This window comes from Hemicordylus capensis, chromosome 10 (assembly GCF_027244095.1).
Source record: "Hemicordylus capensis ecotype Gifberg chromosome 10, rHemCap1.1.pri, whole genome shotgun sequence".
Taxonomy (NCBI): Eukaryota; Metazoa; Chordata; class Lepidosauria; order Squamata; family Cordylidae; genus Hemicordylus; species Hemicordylus capensis.
This window is the reverse complement of record NC_069666.1, coordinates 5,749,032-5,769,320: the sequence shown is the minus strand read 5'-3', so window position 1 is coordinate 5,769,320 and position 20,289 is coordinate 5,749,032. Positions and strand designations below refer to the sequence as shown.

Below are 20,289 nucleotides of genomic sequence, written 5' to 3'. Positions count from 1 at the left end.
ATGCGCCGCGCAGTCCAAGCCAGGGGCCACTTTTCCACAAAGAGCTTGAACTGGGGCAGAACTAAAGCAGCTCAGCTGTCACGTTGCAGGAGAATGGCCGACAGGCAGCAAGCCCCCCTTCTGCCTCATGCTTCTCCAGCCGGCTGCCCGGGCAGGAGCGGCATTGTCGGATGATGCATGGCCTCTTGCCTCGGGAGAAGGCGATTATCTCTGCCTCTCCGCTCCCCATGAAGAGGCAGTGGCTTCTCCGCTGCAGACTGTCAAAAGGCTCCTGCCTGCTCTGCATTGTGTGCAAGGACAAAGCGCCGGGATGCTTGCAGTCTCCAAAGAGCAACGCCAGGCCGGCCTTTGGGGTGTCTATGATCAGGGTAATGGGGGAGGTCGCTGGGTTGGAGCTCTGGAAACTTCTAGCGGGCAGACGCCGGGAGGGACCTTTTCCCTTCAAGGGCCACGTTGGGTCTTTCGGCCCTGGCAAGAAGCTTCTCCTTCTCGCCATAAGCTTCTCTGCTTAACTTACAGATGCCCTACATTAGAGCTGCACAACTTTGACCCTTCTGCAGACGCTGGACTACAACTCTCATAATCCCTGAACTACCGGCCACTGTGGCTGGGGATAATGGGTGTTGTAGTTCAAGGACAGCTGGAGGGCCAAAGTCCTGCAGCCCCGTCAATCTTCATATCTGCCTCTGGGTTCCTTATTTTCTTTGATCCTCAACTCACTTTTTAAAACAAGTCGCATGGTATGGCCTTCGCATCCAGATTTTAAGTCTCTCCTTCCCTTCCTTCCTCTGGTGTCCAATCTCTTTACCCTGTGAGAGCAGAGGCAGGGACTGTGTCCACTGACAGTTGTTTTTGAACAGAGCCTAATTATTTAGGCCACTGATCTTCACTGTTTCCCAGGCAGGGGGCCACTTTGGCAAAACAACAACAACACAAAAACCCTTCAGGGTGAGAGCCATTTCCCACAATGCTGACCTCCATACAGAGCTGAGCTCTCCCCAAAACCAGAGGGGCCCCTTTAAGAGAAAACAGAGCCCTCTCGAGCCCTACCTCCATCGTAGAAGGGGCACACGGAGTGCTATGAAGGACTACACTTCCCAGCACTCTGTGTGCACCTTCCAAGATGGCGCCAGGGCTCAAGAGGGCTCCTTTTCTCCTCAAGGAGCCACACCAGTGCTGGGCCAACGTAGCACTGCATGATATGGGAATGGTCACTTCTGTGCGGTGCTGAGAGGACTGTGGGGAGTATTTCGCTTTGGCCAAATAGGTCTAACCAACAGTTGGCACTTTGGGTCAATGAGAACTCTTGCTGGCTCCTGGGCCTTGCAATGAAGAACATCGACTTAGGCACTTGTGAAAGGACATTCAGTATGGCAGCAACTTGAGCACAGTTCAGCTACCTTTTAAAAACTGGCAGTAGGTATTATACAGCGTCCGCATGGCCATCTCTTGTAACGGCAGCACACGATCCGACTCGGTCCCTATCGACTTCACCTCGGCTGGGAGGAAAACAGTCAACTGGCCTGACGAAAAGGAGAGAAGCTTCACCTCCGACTTCTGAACAGGAGAACCACAGCTGGCGAGATATGTGGAGGGGGGAAAAGCACTCTTTTACTCCTCTTAAACATTATGTAGCAATACCCAAGCAAGGTTTTACTCCAGGGATTCTCAAACCTGGCTCCCCAGATATTGTTGGACTACAACTCCCATCATCCCCAGCCACAGTGGCTTGCAATCGTGGGAATATAGGAAGCTGCTTTATTCAGAGTCAGAACAACAACAACAAATATTTATATACCGCTTTTCAATGAAAGGTTCCAAAGCGGTTTACATTGAGAATGAATGAATAAATAAGAAAGATGGATCACTGCCCCCAAAGGGCTCACAATCTAAGAATAAACATGGCAGACACCAGCAACAGTCACTGGAGGGGTGCTGTGCTGAGGGTGGATAGGGCCAGTTACTCTCCCCCTGCTAAATAAAAGAGAATCACCATGTTAAAAAGCTGCATTTTTGCCCAACAAAAACTACACACATCAGGATCAACATAGCATAAACCCATCAATATTGATCCATCAAATCATACAACGTTTAATAACACATATAAACACAGGCACATAACTCCTCAAACTTCAAGTGTAAATCCATCAAGGCAAACTATATAATATACCATATAGAACCATAATGAAACCATAACCAAACAAACCAAACAAACCAAACAAAACATCCCAAAAGATCCACAATGGTGGCCTGGTGTGCATCAGTTACAAAATTAGTATCTTTTTCATGTGGATGAAACAACTTCGGCCCTCCAGCTGCTTTTGGACGACAACACCCATCACCTCCAGCAACAGTGGCCAGTAGTCAGGTAGGATGAGAGTTTTAGTCCAACACCTGCAGGATGGCTAAAGTTGTGCAGCCCTGCCTTAAGAGAAAGGCTCTCCTGGGTTCCAGTCAAAAAGAAAAGAAGAAGAAAAACAAGATCAGGAATGTCTATGCCTACTGCTCGAGTTTGAATCCCCATTCAACCACGAAACTCACTGGGTGACTCTGGGCCAGTCATGTATCTCTCAGACTGATCTACCTCACAGGGTTGTTGTGAGGATAAAAACCAACCATGTACACCACTCTGAGCTCCTCGGAAGAAGAGTGGGATATAAATGTAAAAAATAAAAATAAAATAAATAAATTAAGAGTAGCCAAGCTGGGGAAAAGATTGTGTGGGGCCTGGCATGCAACACACACACACACACACACACACACACACCCTACTTCAAGATCTCTAAAGACGATCCTTCTTTTTGGGTCAGCACAGAAGGATGCCAAGGATTTATCCATTTTTATCAGCCCCAACTAGAGTTTATCAACTTTCCATTAGCCTCAACAGACATCAGACAGTTGTCCACAAGGTTCTCTTCAAACTTTAGTTATGAGCAGTAATGGCTTATCTAGAAGGCTAGGATGCTATGGGACTCTAGGGCCACGGGGAGCAAAAGTATGGCCAAGTACAGCAGGAAACTGATCCAAGAGATAATCCTCCTCCAGATGGTTTGTTAGGGAGGGCCATATCTGAGCAGGCAATTCAACACTATATGCCCAAATATGAATCTTCTAAAGCCTGGTATTAGCAATATAGGACAAACTTCACAATCAGAGGCTGCATTCACTCTCTGTCCCTCAAAAACAAAGTGTTTTGGCTGGACATGGAAGGCAGGGCTCAACTCTCTGCTCAGACATCAACTTCTTGAGGCCGCCTTGGGCGAGCCACTCTCTTCTGGGTGATAAATTGTGGCTGGAGATGATGGGAGTTGTAGTTCCACAATGGCTGGAATGCCAAAGGTTGCCTGCCCCTGCTCTAGACCAGGAATTCTCAACCTTGGGTCCCCAGATGTTATTGGACTTAAGCTCCCATAATTCCCAGCTACAGTGACCTTTGGCTGGGGATTATGGGAGTTGAAGTCCAATAATATCCAGGAACCCAACGTTGAGAATCCCTGCTCTAGACTGTTCCCATCAAATGCATCACTTCACCACCATTCATTCACAGTCTTCAAAAGACACTGCTTCCCGATAACCAAGAATGACGCACATTTACCTTCACAATCCAAAGAGACAAAGTAAAAGAAGTGATAACGGCTAAACTAGTTTCAGCATTGCCATTTTCAGAACTCAGACAATTAAAGATCTTCTGACAGTAATCTGACAGTAATCAATGCAGAGAATGTAAGGCTCCAAACTAACAGTCACTAACACAGGTACACTGACAAGACAGCTATGAAATTTACTTCTCTGGCGGCTCCTGATGAACGTGCACCTTGAACTAACCCAATCTCTCTTTCTGTCCAGCATAAAGAAAAGTGCACAGTGCCAACAGAGCTATTTTCATAACCACCTCACAGAAAATAACTCAGATCTACAGGGGGTTTTTAACCAGCAGATTGCCATTTTCTTTAATTTGCAGACTTTCAAGTTTTGCCAAGGGTGCCTAGAGCACAGAGAGAGGTGCCTTTTAACATATGAATCAATCCAAATTAAACAGAAGCATGCTATTCTGTTTGCTAAGGGAACACGCTTTGCCACAAATTGCTGTCTTAATATGAAAAGTAAGTAAATAAGACCCAACACACTGTCCCTTAGAGCATAAATAGTTCAGCAAAAAAGAGGCAGGAGGAAAGTTGGTCTACTTGATGATACGTTGAGGCACTTGGCCTTGAAAAAAATCCACAGTATGGTACTCCTCAAACACACCGACAGAGCATTTTCATAAAATATTTATAAAATCTGCATTTTGAGTCAGACTTCTATTCCCTTGACACCAAGCTGCTCCACGGTGAACGTTGTCACCTAAAAAGTCCTCAGACATCCAGAAATGGACAGCCAGTCAGGAGCTTAGCCCGAAAAGTATTGGATGCTCAGCAAATTAACGCAGGGGATTTAGCACAATTGTACGGAGCTGGCAATCAAAGTAATCTCTTCAAAGTAATGTTCTGAGATGAATAAAAATCATCCAAGGAAAAGTTCCACTCGAAGACGACAGCCAATATTTGTGGGAAAGCATTAGGAGATAAGAGGCGACGTAGCAATTTAAATCATACACTTACCCACTACAACCAATTACTTTGTTATAAAGGTAAGAGGGGAGCCCTTTCAGGTGAATGTTGTTATCCACATAAACATACTGCAGTTCTCGAGAACGACCTAAATCTGGATTTAAGGGAGAAAGAGAAAATGGAGTAAATCATAGTCCTGGCACAGATACCTGAATTTAAAAAGAAACCCACAAGTTGAGTAGGCACTATGTAAATGAACGCCCACAGCAGCATCAACCATGTTTGACAAAAAAACCTCTTATTGGTTGGACAGACAACATCTGTGTAGTAAGAAAGAGTCGTTTTATGGACATCACCCCTCAAATCAATCCCCTTCCCCATTTCTAGCTTTAAAGCCATGACACACACACACTCCTTCTTTCTGGACACATTGGCCAAGAGTCCACAAAATGTTGGAGGAGGGAAAGAGGTTCTTTCAACTTTCCTGTTGAGGAAGCTACCAAATCTCTCATTCCAAGTCCCTCATATTCCAAGACAACCAATTTTGCTGCTGGACAGTGGGCCAAAAGTGATCTTCTATTGGGTACACTGTTTCAGTGTGAAATCAAACCTTTGGGGAGACATTCCCACACAGTCTGCCACCTTCCTACCGGCATTTGATCTGGTTCAGAATCCGCTGGCGAGGTGGCAACTTGAGAAAGCTCGTTATTTCAGTGCACGCTGTTTCCCTGACCTAGTCAGGTGTGTGCTAGTCTTATCAGGATATGCACAGAATAGACACTCGAGTACAGCACAAGTCAATATGACTGCTGTTCCACGCATTGAAGTGGATGTATGCTAGATGAAGCTTGGCAGATCTAGCAAACCAACGCTGAAAGTGGTCTATGTCTGCCTTCAGTTAGAAGAGAAAGAGAATCACGCCAGCAGTGGAAGTCCTTCACTGGCTTCCAGTTTGTTTCCAGATGCAATTTAAAGTGCTGTTGTTGACCTATAAAGCCCTATATGGCTCGGGACGAGGCTATCTGGTCCCTTATTTTTAATTTTTTTAATTTTAATTGTGGTTTTAAAAAGTTTAAAAAACCAGGCTAAAAACGCAATTAAAACAAAAATTAAAAAAACAAGGGACCAGATACCCTAGAGGTCAACCTTTAGAGGTCAACCATAGCAGTTTTATTTTTTACTTTTTAATTCTATTAACTGTTGTTCTACATTGTATCTCTTTTATTAATTATATAAGCTTCCCCAAGCAGTAGTGCACTGGAGGAGTGGAGTATAAATATTTCAAACAAAATAAATATCTGAAGGATTTCCTACCCTGCCATGAACTGACCCATTTTTTAAGATCTGCGTAGCAGACCGTGCTTCGGGTACCATGGCCTTCAGAGGCCTGGTGGGGGGCAAATGGAGATGGGTCCTTTCCAGTGGTGGCTTGTGAAGTGTTCTCCACCAAGACATTAGACTGGAGCCAACTTTTAGATTGTGAGCCCTTTGGGGACAGGGATCCATCTTATTTATTTGTTATTTCTCTATGTAAACTGCCCTGAGCCATTTTTGGAAGGGCGGTATAGAAACTGAATGAATAAATAAATAAAAATAAACGGTCATGTTTTCAGTACCAGGCAAAGATGATTTTCATTTCTGTTGGTTCTAGCTGTGTTGCTCCTTTTGCTCCATTCTCTATGCTGGTATAATTTTACTTTTAATTTTGATGATAATTGTATTTGTAAATAGTGTTTTTTTTTAATTTTGCATTTTGGTCTAAAAGAGGAGAGCTGGTCTTGTGGTAGCAAGCATGACATCCCCCTAGCTAAGCAGGGTCTGCTCTGGTTACATATGAATGGGAGACTTAATGTGTGAGCAGTGTAAGAGATTCCGCTTAGGGGATGGAGCCGCTCTGGGAAGAGCATCTAGGTTCCACATTCCCTCCCTGGCAGCATCTCCAAGATAGGGCTGAAAGAGACTCCTGCCTGCAACCTTGGAGAAGCCGCTGCCAGTCTGTGTAGACAATACTGAGCTAGATGGACCTATGGTCTGACTCAGTATATAGTATTCCTACCATACTTGGCCCAACTTGGAAGTTTGGGCTGAAGGGCAACTTAGAAAACTTTTAAATCAAGTTGCTGGGGACAGCAAGTCCTATAGAAGAACCTTCCATTTCCATTCCACTAAGACTTCACAAATACAAACTCTCCAATGGCCCACATCCACGTGTGTACGTACGTATGTACAGACTCACTGTACTTGTTGCATGAGAAGCTGCTGCTTCCTTACCAGAACCTCTCATCAAGACTAGAAGAATCACCAAGCCAAACCACAGCAGGTTTTCTAAATGTTCCTTAGTCGGTGCTGCTACAATTGACCCCACCCTCTGCTCCCATTAATTTTTCAGCATCTGAACCGTGCAGACAAGATTGCTAAAAGCTCTTTCTGCTGAACACATTCCTTCCAGGCTCCACAGCGTAAGGAAGCTGCCCATCTGAAGCTACAAAGCAAGTTTTCATGTGGCTTTTCTAAGCACTGCAGTTTACCCAACACATTTCCACCTTCCTCCTTCCAGGGGGAAAGATCAAAGTCTTTCCATGAGAAATGACCAAATGGTACAAGTCCTGCACAAACCCCAATTCAAGCTGCTCTTTTTTCCTCCCCTTCTAACCTCAAGGCACTGGCATATGCATCCCACATGGCTGAAGGCTGAACAAAAGGTCTTGTGTATCTGCACTGATGCTCTTTAACCCTATTGTGAAAGCAGGCGGGCAAAACAAACCCTTCTGCTTAGAACACTCCAAGGTGCTGAGCCTACTTGCTTAAGACTCAAGGCATGTAAGCCATCTATATAAAGGACCTGGCCATTAAAAACAAAACAGCAACCATGGTGTGGAGTGGGGGGCACGTGGTAGAGGCTGACAAAATTATATGTGGGGTGGAGAAAGTCAAGAGAGAAGATTCCCTTCCTCTTTCGTGATGCTAGAAGATTAGATTAGTCAATGACATTATCCACTGAAGATCGGATTAGCCAATGAAACTGTTTTACTTTCTTTCCAAAGGTGCTTTTAAACTCTTCCCATGTTTAAACAGTAGTTTGGGATGTGGTCCAGCTGATCAGGTGACTAGCGTTTTTTCAAGAGATGAGGGAGAAGAGACTGAAACGGAATCCCAACATGAGAATGGTGATGCTGACAGGAAATAGCCATGGTCTGGACAGGAACAGTCAGCCTGTGACCAACGGAGTCCATCTGACGGTCTCATTTGGTTAAGAGTCAGGCAGTGCTTATGAGAGCCACCTAATGGTGCAGTGGGGAAATGACTTGACTAGCAAGCCAGAGGGTGCTGGTTCGAATCCCCGCTGGTATGTTTCCCGGACTATGGGAAACACCTCTATCGGGCAGCAGCAATATAGGAAGATGCTGAAAGGCATCATCTCATACGCGTGGGAGGAAGGCAATGGCCAACCCTTCCTGTATTCTACCAAAGACAACCACAGGGCTCTGTGGTCGCCAGGAGTTGACACCGACTTGACGGCTCACTTTATTTTAGTGCTTATGGGACCTCCTCTTGGAAGAGGTTAGGAAAGCCACTATTTTCAGACCTTCTCGATTCATGGATAGACTTTACACAAACATTTTCACACACAGAGCAAAATACTGGAAGAGACTGACAAGGCCTTTAAACCCGGGCTGCACAACTTCAGCCCTCCAGCCGTTTTTGTACTGCAACTCCCATCATCCCCTACCACAATGGCTAATAGTCAGGGATGATGGAATTTGGAGTTCAACTTCTACAGGAGAACAGCAGGTTGCTTACCTGTAACTTAAGGTCTAGTGGTCATCTGTCCACTAAAAAGGGTGCTCCGAATGGCTACTTCACTACGTTTACAGGTCAAACAACAAGCTAAACCTGAGGAAGACCTAGTCTCCGGGCTCACTGAGACAGATGCCAACAGCACAGTTGCCCTACCGAAGTTCAAACCACTGTTGGACATCACCAAGGACTGTTGGTCTGAACCATCACTGGTGCAACCCATGTCTAAGTGCCTCGAATCCTTCTAAGGAGTCCAACTTGACAATTGTGCTTCCCTCCCAAAACACACAGTGCCCCAGCTCAATAGTTGTTGAGGCGGCACAATCATGGTCGAACCCCGTTGACCCTCATCGACAAGGGGGCAGAGATCCCACCAAAACGTAGCAAAGGGAAAACTGCTGTGGAAGGTTCCCGACGGAGCTCCAGAGCAGGCTCGAGAGCCCATCAGTGTGACCAAGGACAGGGACCACGAAGAAGAACTGAAAGCAGGCAATCGTCTTTAAAGCCATTTCAAAGTGGTTTAAGAGCATCTACACATACATACAGTTCTTTCTGTCCCACTGCTGCTTCTGTTGGAAATACAGAAACAACGCAATAACTTTGTTTAATGTAAGAACATTCATTTTTATTTGGGGATATGGTGGAGAAATCAGGAAGGTCCAACAGCTACTCCCTGTTCGTTCAATTTGGGTAGGAGTGTACACGTCAAAAGTAGCAATCTCTTTTTCAAGCTGCTTCCCAACTATCGCCCACCTGCAGCCTATGACCTGTCTAGGAATTCTGAACATGGCTACACAGGCGTGTCAAGTCCTATTCAGAACAGAATTGGCACAAACTTGTCAAGTGCCAAGGGAACTATAAGGATATTCCTAAAATGTCTATATCTGGAGATGCTGTTAGCAGCCACATTATTAACGTGTGTGTGTGTGTGTGTGTGTGTGTGTGTGTGTGTGTATATAAACTTTGCCAGCTTCTAAATGGAGGAATCCATTTGTTCAACTCAATCAGCATATTATTACACTTCCAGAAGCCACAACGTCTAATTTTAAAGCCTTTCCACCCTGCCTTTTAGCATGTGGGTTGTTTTTGGTTTTTTTTTAATTGCATTCAGGAGACGTAATGATGACTGGTCTGTGGCACATGAAAACGAGAACAGCAAACATATGGAAAAGACAACGTATGTGTGTACCTGTGACCTTTTTGACCAAGCTATGGTTAGAGCCCTCTGTGAAGCAGTCTCTCTGACACCAGGGCAAGAAAGGAGGGCTTTCATAGAGGCCATTTACCAGACTAGACAGCTTTTCATGTAGGCATATCCCTTAAACCCAAGGCCACAACCTGTAGTTATTTTCTAACTTCAGTCCCTTCAGAGAAAGCTGCCCTAGAAGCTTCACTCGTCAGTCATTCCAAAATTAAAAGTGGGGTTGCCATGACAGCAAGCTTTGAGGACATCACATTTACGCCTCCGTCAGTGCAACTCGCAACTGGGTGAAGTGACCGTTTCTACAGGCAAAAAAAAAAAAAAAAATCTTCATTTTAACTTTTTTTTTCATTTAATGACAATAATCTTAATGGAGCGAACAATTTAGTTTCGGCCATCTCAGCAAAATGAGCATTTATCACATAGGAGCAACTACTGATAGTCTGGATTTTAAGAGCTCTTCCTCTGAGCCCGCCTACCTCCCAAATGACAGATGGGGCTGTTTTGGGCCCATTTAGGGGCTCTCTGCACAGGCAATGGGCCGAAAATGGCCCTATCTGCCAGGTTTTAAAATTTTTTTTTGACTTGCCCAGCAGGCATGGGGCAGCGGCGGGGCTCTGGGGAGGCCCCCTAGAAGACAGGAAGCCACGGACCAAATCCCCGTGGTCCATGGCTAAGTGTGCCTCTGCCCATACCTTGATGTTTTAAAAGATTGCATATATTATCCACTTTGTGACTTTTAAGTTTCAAGAAAAAGCAGGTAGACAATCACTCACCGAGTGGCAAGAACGCAAGTTGGTTTCCAGCCATGGACAACTCATTGAGACTGGGGAGCTGGCAGAGGTGACGAGGGACGTACCAGAGATGGTTCCGGTCAGCAGCCAGGTACTGAAGGGAGAGGCACGTGTGCAGCCTCTCAGGCAAAGTTATCAGATGATTGGTTGAAATGTCCAGAGTCTGCAGATCTCTAAGGTCTCCAACCTCTACGACAAAAAGAGAGAGAGAGAGAGAGAGAGAGAGAGAGAGAGAGAGAGAGAGAGAAAATGACTGCTTTATATTAGCATTATTATTTATTACATTTATAATCCGCCCCATCCAAAGGCTCTGGGCGGTGTGCAACAAGTTTAAAGAGACATAAAACCACACACCATTTAAAGCACAGTGCTCAAAACAACAATTAAAAAACTATTCAAAACCCTTTAAAACCAATGAAAATACTTTTAAAAACAATTTTAAAACTTTGGAAGGCCAGGACAAACAAGTAAGTCTTTAGCAAACCTGAGAAATTTACTAAAACTATAACTCAGTGAGGGAGCTCTCTGAAAACGTTACTTGACCAGTCACCATCTTGAACTCTCCAGTAAGTCTTTAGGGCTCTCTTAAACGCCGACGGCGAGCCTAAACTGCTGATATCTGCCAGACGTGCATTCCAGAGGCCAGGAGCAGCTACAGAAAAGGCCCGGTTCTAGTTTGCCACCCAACATACTGGGTGTAACTGGAGATGGACCTCTCCAGATGACCTCAACGAGCGAAGGGGATCATACACCGAAGAAGGCGCTCTCTAAGGTAACCCAGACCCAAGCCGTTCAGGGCTTTCAAGGTAATAACCAGCACTTTGCCTTTTGCCCGGAAACATATCGGCAGCCAGTGCAACTGTTTTAAAACAAGCATAATATGGTCTGCATTTTTAACTAATGGAAGTTTCCGAACTACGTACAAAGGCAGCCCCAGGTAGAGCGCATTGCAATAGTTGAGCCTCGAGGTTACCAGGCTCGACTAGTTATATACCCTGTTTCCCCGAAAGTAAGACCTACCCCGAAAGTAAGACCTAGCAGTAATTTCTGATGTACCGCTAATTGCCCTAGTGCATTTTTTGGGGCTAAAATTAATATAAGACACTGTCTTATTTTCGGGGAAACACGGTAGCCACACTATTTAAAGATCAGATATACCAAAACAGAACTTTTGAAACAGGGAGGGGAAAGAGTTCTACACATCCAAGCACCCAATTCACTAGTTACTCAGCACCATCACTCACTCTTATGATGGCCACCACAGATACTCAGAGCCACCATACAGGGTCAGGGTGCTGCATGCTTTAAGTGGGCCACAAGCTTGGCCTCCAGTGCTCCCTCTTCAAGTTTTTTTTATGTCCACTCAATTTTAGATCCCGCTCAGGTTGAACCAGGAAGGCCCCACTCTGAATGCATGTGCACACATACTATCTTGATCCTGCCACTCAGAACCAAATTCCTTCCACACACAAATGAAAAAAATTAAGAGACAACACTGTTGGCCTCTGCTACCGTAAACATATTTCTGCACTATTTCACAGGGATTTCACAATGGACGTTTATTTATGGAGAATGAACAATCAAGCTATTAGAGAATCAAATCTCTTTATTTCAGTCAGCAGCCAGCATGAGATTAAAACAAATGTAGAGCTATTAGAGATATTTTCAAAGTACAGCCATGAAGGTTTTGTTACTATTTCACTTAAGAGAGAGATTCCTTTGCAGCGACATCAAGACACTGTTCCCAAAGCTTTGCCAACTTCATTTGCAGTGCTTGTCCCCTAATAAGTAAACAAAAAGCTATGTTAATTTGAAGCTCCATTAGACACAGTGGAGAATGAGGTACAGGGAGAAGCTACGGTGTCCCCAAATGGGCCAAGGCTCCAGAAGCAATATGAACATGTTATTGTCAATTCTCAGGAGTTTACCGCAAGTCTCGCAATAAAATCTCAATCACCACATCTTCATTACAATAAAATCGCTTTCAGTGGCCATGGAAGGTGAGGAAGTGAAACTCCAGCACAAAAAGCTCAAGACCAGATTCCTACAAGAAAGGAGGGCTCGTTTTAAAGGATGTGTGATTTGCAGCTCCTTCAAGTTACTGAGACATGAAGGGAAAGAAAAATAGGCTGAAAAATGAGAATCCAAGATGGAGTCGTATCATGAGGGGACCATCACGGCAGGGCTGCCTGCAGGTGTGGAAGGAGGAGGAGCAAGGGATGGAGTGGCCAGTTATCCGAAGACAGTGGACATCAGCTGGATTCTAGCCTGCAATAGAGAACTGAAAGAAACCAGTGGGAAGGTCGGTGGGTGGTGGTTAGAGTGTTGAACTAGGACCGGGAAGACCCAAGTTCAAATCCTCATTCAACCATGACACTCACTGGGTGACTCTGGGCCAGCCATGTATCTCTCAGCCTAATCTACCTCACAGGCTTGTTGTGAGAGTGAAATAAGCATGTACTGAGCTACTCTGAGCTCCTTGAAGCAAGAGCGGGATATAAACATAATAAATAAATAAATAAATAAGGAATACGAGAACTTGTAAGGCCAAAGACTCATGTGGGGCCTGCATTACAGAGAGAAGAGCATCAAGAAGATCCAAGGGACCACACCGTATACCAAGTACAATGGCAAGAGAAGATCATTTAAGCCTTAAGGGGTTTAAAGAAGAAGATGGTTCCCATTTCATGTCAGAACGCCATTTTAATAGTGAGATCAGCAACCAACCTTCGCCTCTCTACAGCCCCTCTCTACAACAGGCTATATTTAAGGAGAGGGGTTGTAATTCAGTGGCAAGGCCCCTGTTTGGCATGCAAAATCTGGTCCCAAGTTCAATCCCGGACCTCTCTAGACAGGACTGGGAAAGACCCTCTCTGATACCCTGGAGAGCTGCTGCGGTGAGGAGCTAATTCTGAGCGACATGGTTTGATTCAGCAGAAGCTCCATATGGTAGCATAAAGGGACTTTCTAGAGGAAAGGTCACGGTCTGCTGTCGGAACCTCTCTAAAATAGGGTGACAGAAAAGAGAAGAAAAGAGGGAACAGGGTCAAGAGTAAGCAGGGATATGTCTGATGGAAGAAAAAGAAAAGGGAAAAGGAAAAAAAGTCTAAACGAGAAAGTGGAAGGGAGCAAAAGGAAACGAGCACCGCAACACTGGCCGTGGAATCAGAATCAAGCTTTATTATGGTCAGAGACCAGCATAAAATTACACATTAAATGAAGGTAATACTGGAGAAAAGTTACATGTTGATAGAGGTGATTGCAAATATGATGATAGCTATTGTGAAAAGGCTAGCATTTAAAATAATTACAATTTAAAACGAGACAAGCTACTAAAAGGAAACAAGCTACTAAAAAACTAAAACTGCTAAACACACTTTCCCATAATAAAATGCACAGAAAAGATAGAAGGGGGATTTAAAGAGCAGTAGCACTGGCTGGTGTAGCACAGACTAGAAAGCGTCTGCCCCAGGTCACACAGAGATCTGCGATCCACGTCCAGGGATTTAAAAAAGGGTTTTCAGTTGCACGCCGTGATCTCTCAAAGAGCAGTTTGCTGAAACTCTGCACAGCGAGCAGCAAGAATGGCCTTGTTTGTACGCAGAACGCAGCCAACAGTAGGAAGAGAGCTTCCTACACAATGCCAAAACCGCTGACTGGCAAGCAAGGAGGCCCAGCTATTTTCAGATGCAGCCTCTCCTCTGCCACTAAAAATAGCCTTGGAGAGGCCGCCCAGGTCCAAATCCTTCAAAGCTACAGTTGGCAAACTGGCCCGATGCCAGCGGCAGCGCAGGCCAAGGTATTTTTCAAATCTTAGGGAGAGAGAGAGAGATCTAGTTCTCATCTTTGTTGTCCATCCAGCAGGGCACTCATCCAAATCTCTCTCTTCTTCCTCTCGGCCTTTGAATACCATATGTTAGAGATACATATGCAGACGCCCTGAATATGTTTGGGAGAGAAAGGTGGGATAGAAAATGCAGAATTAAGAAATACACAATACAGTGAACAGTGCAATCCTGTCCTCAGCTGGGTTGGGCTGGAACACGACTGAATCCTTTCACTGACAGCATGAAAGAAACGTAATGGATTCACACCAACGTAGCAGCAGAAAACCGCTAATGGAAGGAAGAAACCTGGGCAGAGCTGGGGGCGTGGGGGGAGAGCTTAGCTGGAAATCCTAGACTTGTCCCCAGCAATGGCATAATTCTGAATCTGCAGAATAGTTCTATGGAGCCAATGACTGGTCAGCTCCATAGCGAATTAGTTGGAACTCTACACTAACGTTGTAGGCAAATCCAAATTTCGAGTGCATAAGCTCCAGCAAAGGAACATAGCTCATACATCAAGAATGCACGGCGTGGGACGGCATGGCCTCTGCTCCGATGTCTACAGAACTATAAGTGCATGTGGGGACGCTGGGGAGGAGGCACTGAACACCAAGGGAGGATTCTGCACAAACAGCAGCTACGGCCAGCAAGACGCAAAGGAAGGGCAGATGAACCCACACCGATCCCTCAGAGCTATGCTGCTTTAGGACTCCAGATAAAAAGGTTCTCTAGGAATGATGCTAGTGGGGGAGCAAGGACAAGGTATCCATATAACCGGGGGGCGGGGGAGAAGACGACTCACCAGGGAAGGGAAGATTATTCTTGAAAGCAGGACTTGCAGGCAGCCCCCAGCCTGAGGCATTGCCAGTGTGTGCAACGCACTCAAATACACACAGCAACCGATTACTCCCCGCAACCCCAATAACAGTGATTGATGGATTGGATTGTTCGACTTCTATACTGCTTCTCATTAAAATAATCCCAAAGTGGTTTACAGTTTAATCAAAAAAAGTGCACAATTAGAATACAAAAAGTACAAATATTAAATATAATCTATCTATTTAAAAGTTTAAAAACCTACATAAAACAGTAACACAAAAACAGTGCTGACAACTCAGTCCAAGTCCCCGGATGACCTCTCCCAGCAGTTTCATGTACATTTTGAACAGCATGGGGGGCAAGACCGAACCCTGTGGGACCCCACAGGCCGATGGCCATGGAACTGAGCAGTAGCTCCCCAGCACTACCTTCTGGACCCTCCCCCCAAGAAATGAGTGAAGCCACTCCAAAGCAGTGCCTCCAATCCCCATACTCAAGAGGTGGTCCAGAAGGATATCATGGCCAATGGCATCAAACACTGCTGAGAGGTCTGCATGTTGAAGAGGCACAGGAGTCCCTCCTTGGCAAAGTCTTGTGGGAGCAAGCATGAACTGTCCCCTTTGCTAAGCTGCGTCCATCCTGGTTTGCATTTGAATGGGAGACCACATGTGTGAGCATTGTTAAGATATTCACCTTAGGGGATGGGGCTGCTCTGGGAAGAGGACCTGCCTGCTTGCATGCAGAAGGCTCCAAGTTCCCTCCCTGGCAGCATCTCTACAAAAGGGCTGAGAGACTCCTGCCTACAACCTCGGAGAAGCCACTGCTAGCCTGTGTAGACAATACTGAGCTAGAGGGACCAAGGGTCTGACTCAGTAGACGGCAGCTTCCTGTGTTCTAGCAAAAAGAGAGAATTATCTGTTTCTGGGACGATTGCAGTTTTCATGACCACACTCAAAAGGCTTTTACTGAACAATTAACATAATTCTTCTAATAAAACTTCTCTCCCCAGGTTACATTCTGGGGGAAATCAAGAAAAGCCCAAAGTAAACTCTAGGTGCTTGAACCTGCATATGAGGTGGTTCAAAGCCCATGCTCCTAATATTATATATAGGTGAATCTGTGTTCCTTTCGAGAATTACAGTTGAGCGTGATCAAATTTCTGGCTTTACATACAAGCAGCAAGAATGCCACGGCCTAATTTTGGGCAGAATTAAGTTGTCATAGGCTGGGCATCTTAAAATCAATGGGAACCTTCAGTGCTCAGTGCCGGACTTAGTGGCAATTATGCCCCAATCATTTGGTGGACATCACACCATCTTCTGTCATTTGAACTGCATGAACACGTCACAATCCACAAGACACAATTAAACAGTTGGAAAAGGCAATTTAGATCTGCTGTGTATTCAAGATTTTTCAAGCCTGGCTTACATATAATAATCTACATTTGGCAAATTTAGCCTAGCAAAAAAGCAATGACTGCTATGCTAATCTGCACACCATCACTCACTTTGCTTCCTTCTAGCAGAAGAATATGCTGTCTTATTCACACCTTGACGGTAGCAACAACATTAAACTGAAAAGCAAAGTCATTTTCCAATATGGCCCACACTAGGGAGTGTCAGGGGAAGGAAAGTTTTTCATTACACGATGCAGAGTAACAAGCATTCATGCTTGAACATGACAGTACTCAAGGTAACAGCACAATTACAGCCACTGGTAAATCGTATTTACCTAATCCAGTCATAAAAGCCAACAACCCATTGATACAGCTAATGATAACATCATATGCTTGAAAGGGGAAAAGTTAAGAAACCCAGCTGGCTTCATGCATCAGCTGCAGACAAAAGCATTTACAACTGAATCAGTTTCCTAAGAACGAATGGAGTGAGCAGCAGCAGGTTTCCTGGGCTCACCTTCCTAAAGAAAATGAGCTGAGGAGCCCTCTGTATGGCAGGATGAGACACCCGATCTCTTGCAACTACTTTGGACATCCTATAGGAACACAGGAAGCTGCCTTAAACCAAGTCACACCATAAGTCCATCTGGCTCAGCACGGTCTGCACAGACTGGCAGCAGCTCTCCAAGGTTTCTGGCAGGAGTCTCTCCCAGTCGTATCTGGATATGGAGCCAAGGAGTAAACCTGGAACCTTCTGCATGCAGATGCTCTTCCACTGAGCTATAGCCCTGTCCCTTAAGGGGAATATCATCTGGTATACCTGCTTATATGAATGAAATATCTTACAGTGCTCACATGTAGTCCCCCCATCCAAATGCAAACCAAGGTGGACCCTGCTTAGCAAAGGGGGCACTGCATCTTTGCTACAAGACCAGCTCTCCTCTCCACCTTTTCTGTTGTCCTCTACAGCAGGTCTGTTTTACTTCTGCAAGCAAATCAACTGCCGAGCCCTAGGCTAGCCAGCGTGGTGTAGTGGTTAGAGTGCTGGACTAGGACCGGGAAGACCCGAGTTCAAATCCCCCTTCAGCCATGAGACTTGCTGGGTGACTCTGGGCCAGTCACTTCTCTCTCAGCCTAACCTACTTCGCAGGGTTGTTGTGAGGAGAAACTTAAGTATGTAGTAAACCGCTCTGGGCTCCTTGGAGGAAGAGTGGGATAAATAAATAAATAAATAAATAAATGGCCGTCTACATGAGATGGCCAAACCCAGCCTCCTTGGTTATCATGAGATGCTGGCTCACTTGCAAGATGCAGGCCTGGCATCGGACTGCCTGAGGCAACGGAGATATCTTCAATTCCAAATTCTGAGATGCACAGGCAACTTCCAAATAAATGGCCGTCAAGAGCTTTCAAACTTGCACCTCTGGGCGCAGATTAGCCGAGGGGTCTTACAGACTTCTGCCAGGAAGAGATGAGCCACTTGCAGTTTGGACCAAATAATAGGACCAAATGCTTGTGAGCGTAGATTTGTCAAAACCAATGCAGATTAAGAAAGTTCAGTGTTCACACTTCTAAGTCCAAGTGACACCGCTCGTTCTTACATTTGGGTAAAATTTGACACAGCCACGCAGCACCTCTGGTTACCAACCACACATACTACTCCAAATTTAGTTGAGCTGGAAACTTGGCTTGCATTCCTGCCCTTTATAAACACATCTTAAGTCACTCCTAACTGAGAGAGGTTCCTGAGGCAGCACACAACACACAAGATGCTGTGCACATGTGTCTGAAGGGCTTGACTCCACAGTGGATTTTTAATGTCCAACTAGCTGGTCTCATATCTCGCTTTACAAAACTCTCAAATCCAGAGAAAAGTTGGGCAAGATGCACAGCTATCAATACGAGGCATATCTGAACTCCTTAAACTAGGCAAACATAATCCAACCGTTACTGTTACACAAGAATATTGGGAGCAGTTAAAGAGAGTTCTGCAAGGCCACAGATCTAGGAGTACCATGGAAGCTAAAGAAAATGCTATTCAGAAAAACATGATTGCTTAATTGAAATATTCAATGTGCTGACCTTATATAACATTTAAGGACCTACATGGCTTGGGGCCGGGGTATCTGCTGGACTGCATTCGCCTCTACGAATCTTCCAGGGCCCTTCGTTCATCTCCAGACCTGTCTGAATCCCATCACTGGCTGAGATTTGGTTGGTGAGACAAGCAACAGAGCCTTCTCGATTGTGGCCCCTCGACTTTGGAATACCCTCCCAGAAGAGCTTTGCCATGCTCTCTCCCTTGATTGATTGATTAAGTGCCGTCAAGTCGGTGTCGACTCAGGTTTCTCAGGTTTGAAAGGATCTCTGCACATGCTCTGGGCTTTCAGCAGCGGCTTCCACAACTTTCACTGAAAGCTGCCCAAGGAGGTCTACCACATTCAGAGAGGCTGGCTGAGGGCCATGGATGACTGCAGGAGTGCTACTATGCCAGCAGAGGCTTCTGCTCTGGATTCAGATTACATCTGCCTCCTTCTCCAGTTCTCTCACCAGGCAACATTACACGGCCCTAGCAGAGGGAACGGGAGAAACTAGCAGCAGGACTGGAGAGGGTGTCTTCACCTGCTTCTTTCGCTGAAATGCACAGCACCTGTCAGCAAAGGACCAGCTCAGAAGGGTGCACAGCTATGTACTGAAACATAAAATGTCAACAAGCAATGCAGAAGTCAATTTCTCCAAGTGCGAATGGGTGTATGAATACACACATACACATACACATACACACACACGAAATGTTTAAATGGCTGATAGAAATGCAATTATCTATGCATATATATCTGCATGGAACTGTAAAAAGGGGACATTTTAAAATATTACCATCACTATGCAGAATCACCCCACTTAATTATTTTTTTTAGGCATGCAGGCCGTTCCTAATCAATTCTAACATTCGTTTTGAAAGGATTGTGTAGAAGTGCTTAGATGTAGTAAAAAGAACAGAAGTGATACAGTGCATTGTTTTGATTCTGCTGCCCAGAGCTCTTTATCTCAATTTTATCAAAAATGATCAAAGCAGCCATGACTACTAAACATTCTTTAAAGTCAAATACTACGACTGTCATTTCCCCCTCTGGTCTTCTGGCCTCTGGCTGAATATGCCATTGGAAACATCAAAGGTCAGGAGACTCAAATCCTCCACCACAAAGAGGAGTAAAGTTGAAGTCCAAAGAGGGGGTTAAACCATTTAACTTTACAACATGAGACAGGAACACTCAGTGTTCTTTTTTTAAAAAAAACATAAAACAGTTTATTATGTTTACCGCTGCTTAGATGATCTCGCAGCTACTTAATCAAGATAAGACTTGTTCCTACTTCCCAAGTTGAAAAGAAAAGAAATGATCCTCACTATCTTCTGGCATTGGCAATGGCAATGAAAGTATCCTCAATTTCCAATTTGGCAGCCGCTGACTGGGGTGAACTGAAAGATACAGGGAGCAGAGCAAATGGTTCTCTTCCCCAAAATGGGGAGAAGAGATTTGTGGCATCAACTGCTACCTATACCCGATCTTCAAATAAGAGCTTCGTTGTCAGAGGCCTTAAATGCCAATGTTACACATATTACTAAATCTGGCAGACTGACTATAAACACATGTATAGGATTGACTGGGGTTAGTCTAGATGTCCAAAATATAGGAGACTTGAAGTTTCTGGTATTTTGAAATACAAAAATGTTAAAATGCCCCTCACCTTCACACCAGATTGTGTAAATGTTCCAAAATTATATGAAATAGTCTTACATATCATTGAAACCAAAGTGCAACATATATACTGGGATGCAATTTCTTTGCTAAAAAGAAAGCTGAATTTGACTGGTTTTTTCCAATGCAGTTTCTACCACACATGC

At 44.9% G+C, this 20,289-nt stretch overlaps 1 protein-coding gene and 1 long non-coding RNA gene across 5 annotated transcripts in view; both read right to left on the bottom strand.

The window, feature by feature from the left end:
* LRRC28 (leucine rich repeat containing 28) overlaps window positions 1-20,289 on the bottom strand; it is a 70,188-nt gene that overhangs the window by 23,088 nt on the left and 26,811 nt on the right. For all 4 annotated transcript variants that reach the window (XM_053271827.1, XM_053271828.1, XM_053271825.1 and 1 more), the window contains exons 6-8: window positions 10,326-10,532; window positions 4,602-4,704; window positions 1,401-1,576 (exon numbers count right to left, since the gene is read on the bottom strand). In XM_053271827.1, the coding sequence (XP_053127802.1) occupies window positions 1,401-1,576; window positions 4,602-4,704; window positions 10,326-10,532 (486 nt within the window). The remainder of the gene's footprint in view (window positions 1-1,400; window positions 1,577-4,601; window positions 4,705-10,325; window positions 10,533-20,289) is intronic.
* Window positions 13,505-18,700, bottom strand: LOC128334733 (uncharacterized). The gene is made up of 2 exons (XR_008311380.1): window positions 18,468-18,700; window positions 13,505-14,282 (listed from the first exon to the last, which is right to left on the bottom strand). It is a non-coding gene; the product is annotated as an uncharacterized LOC128334733 (long non-coding RNA).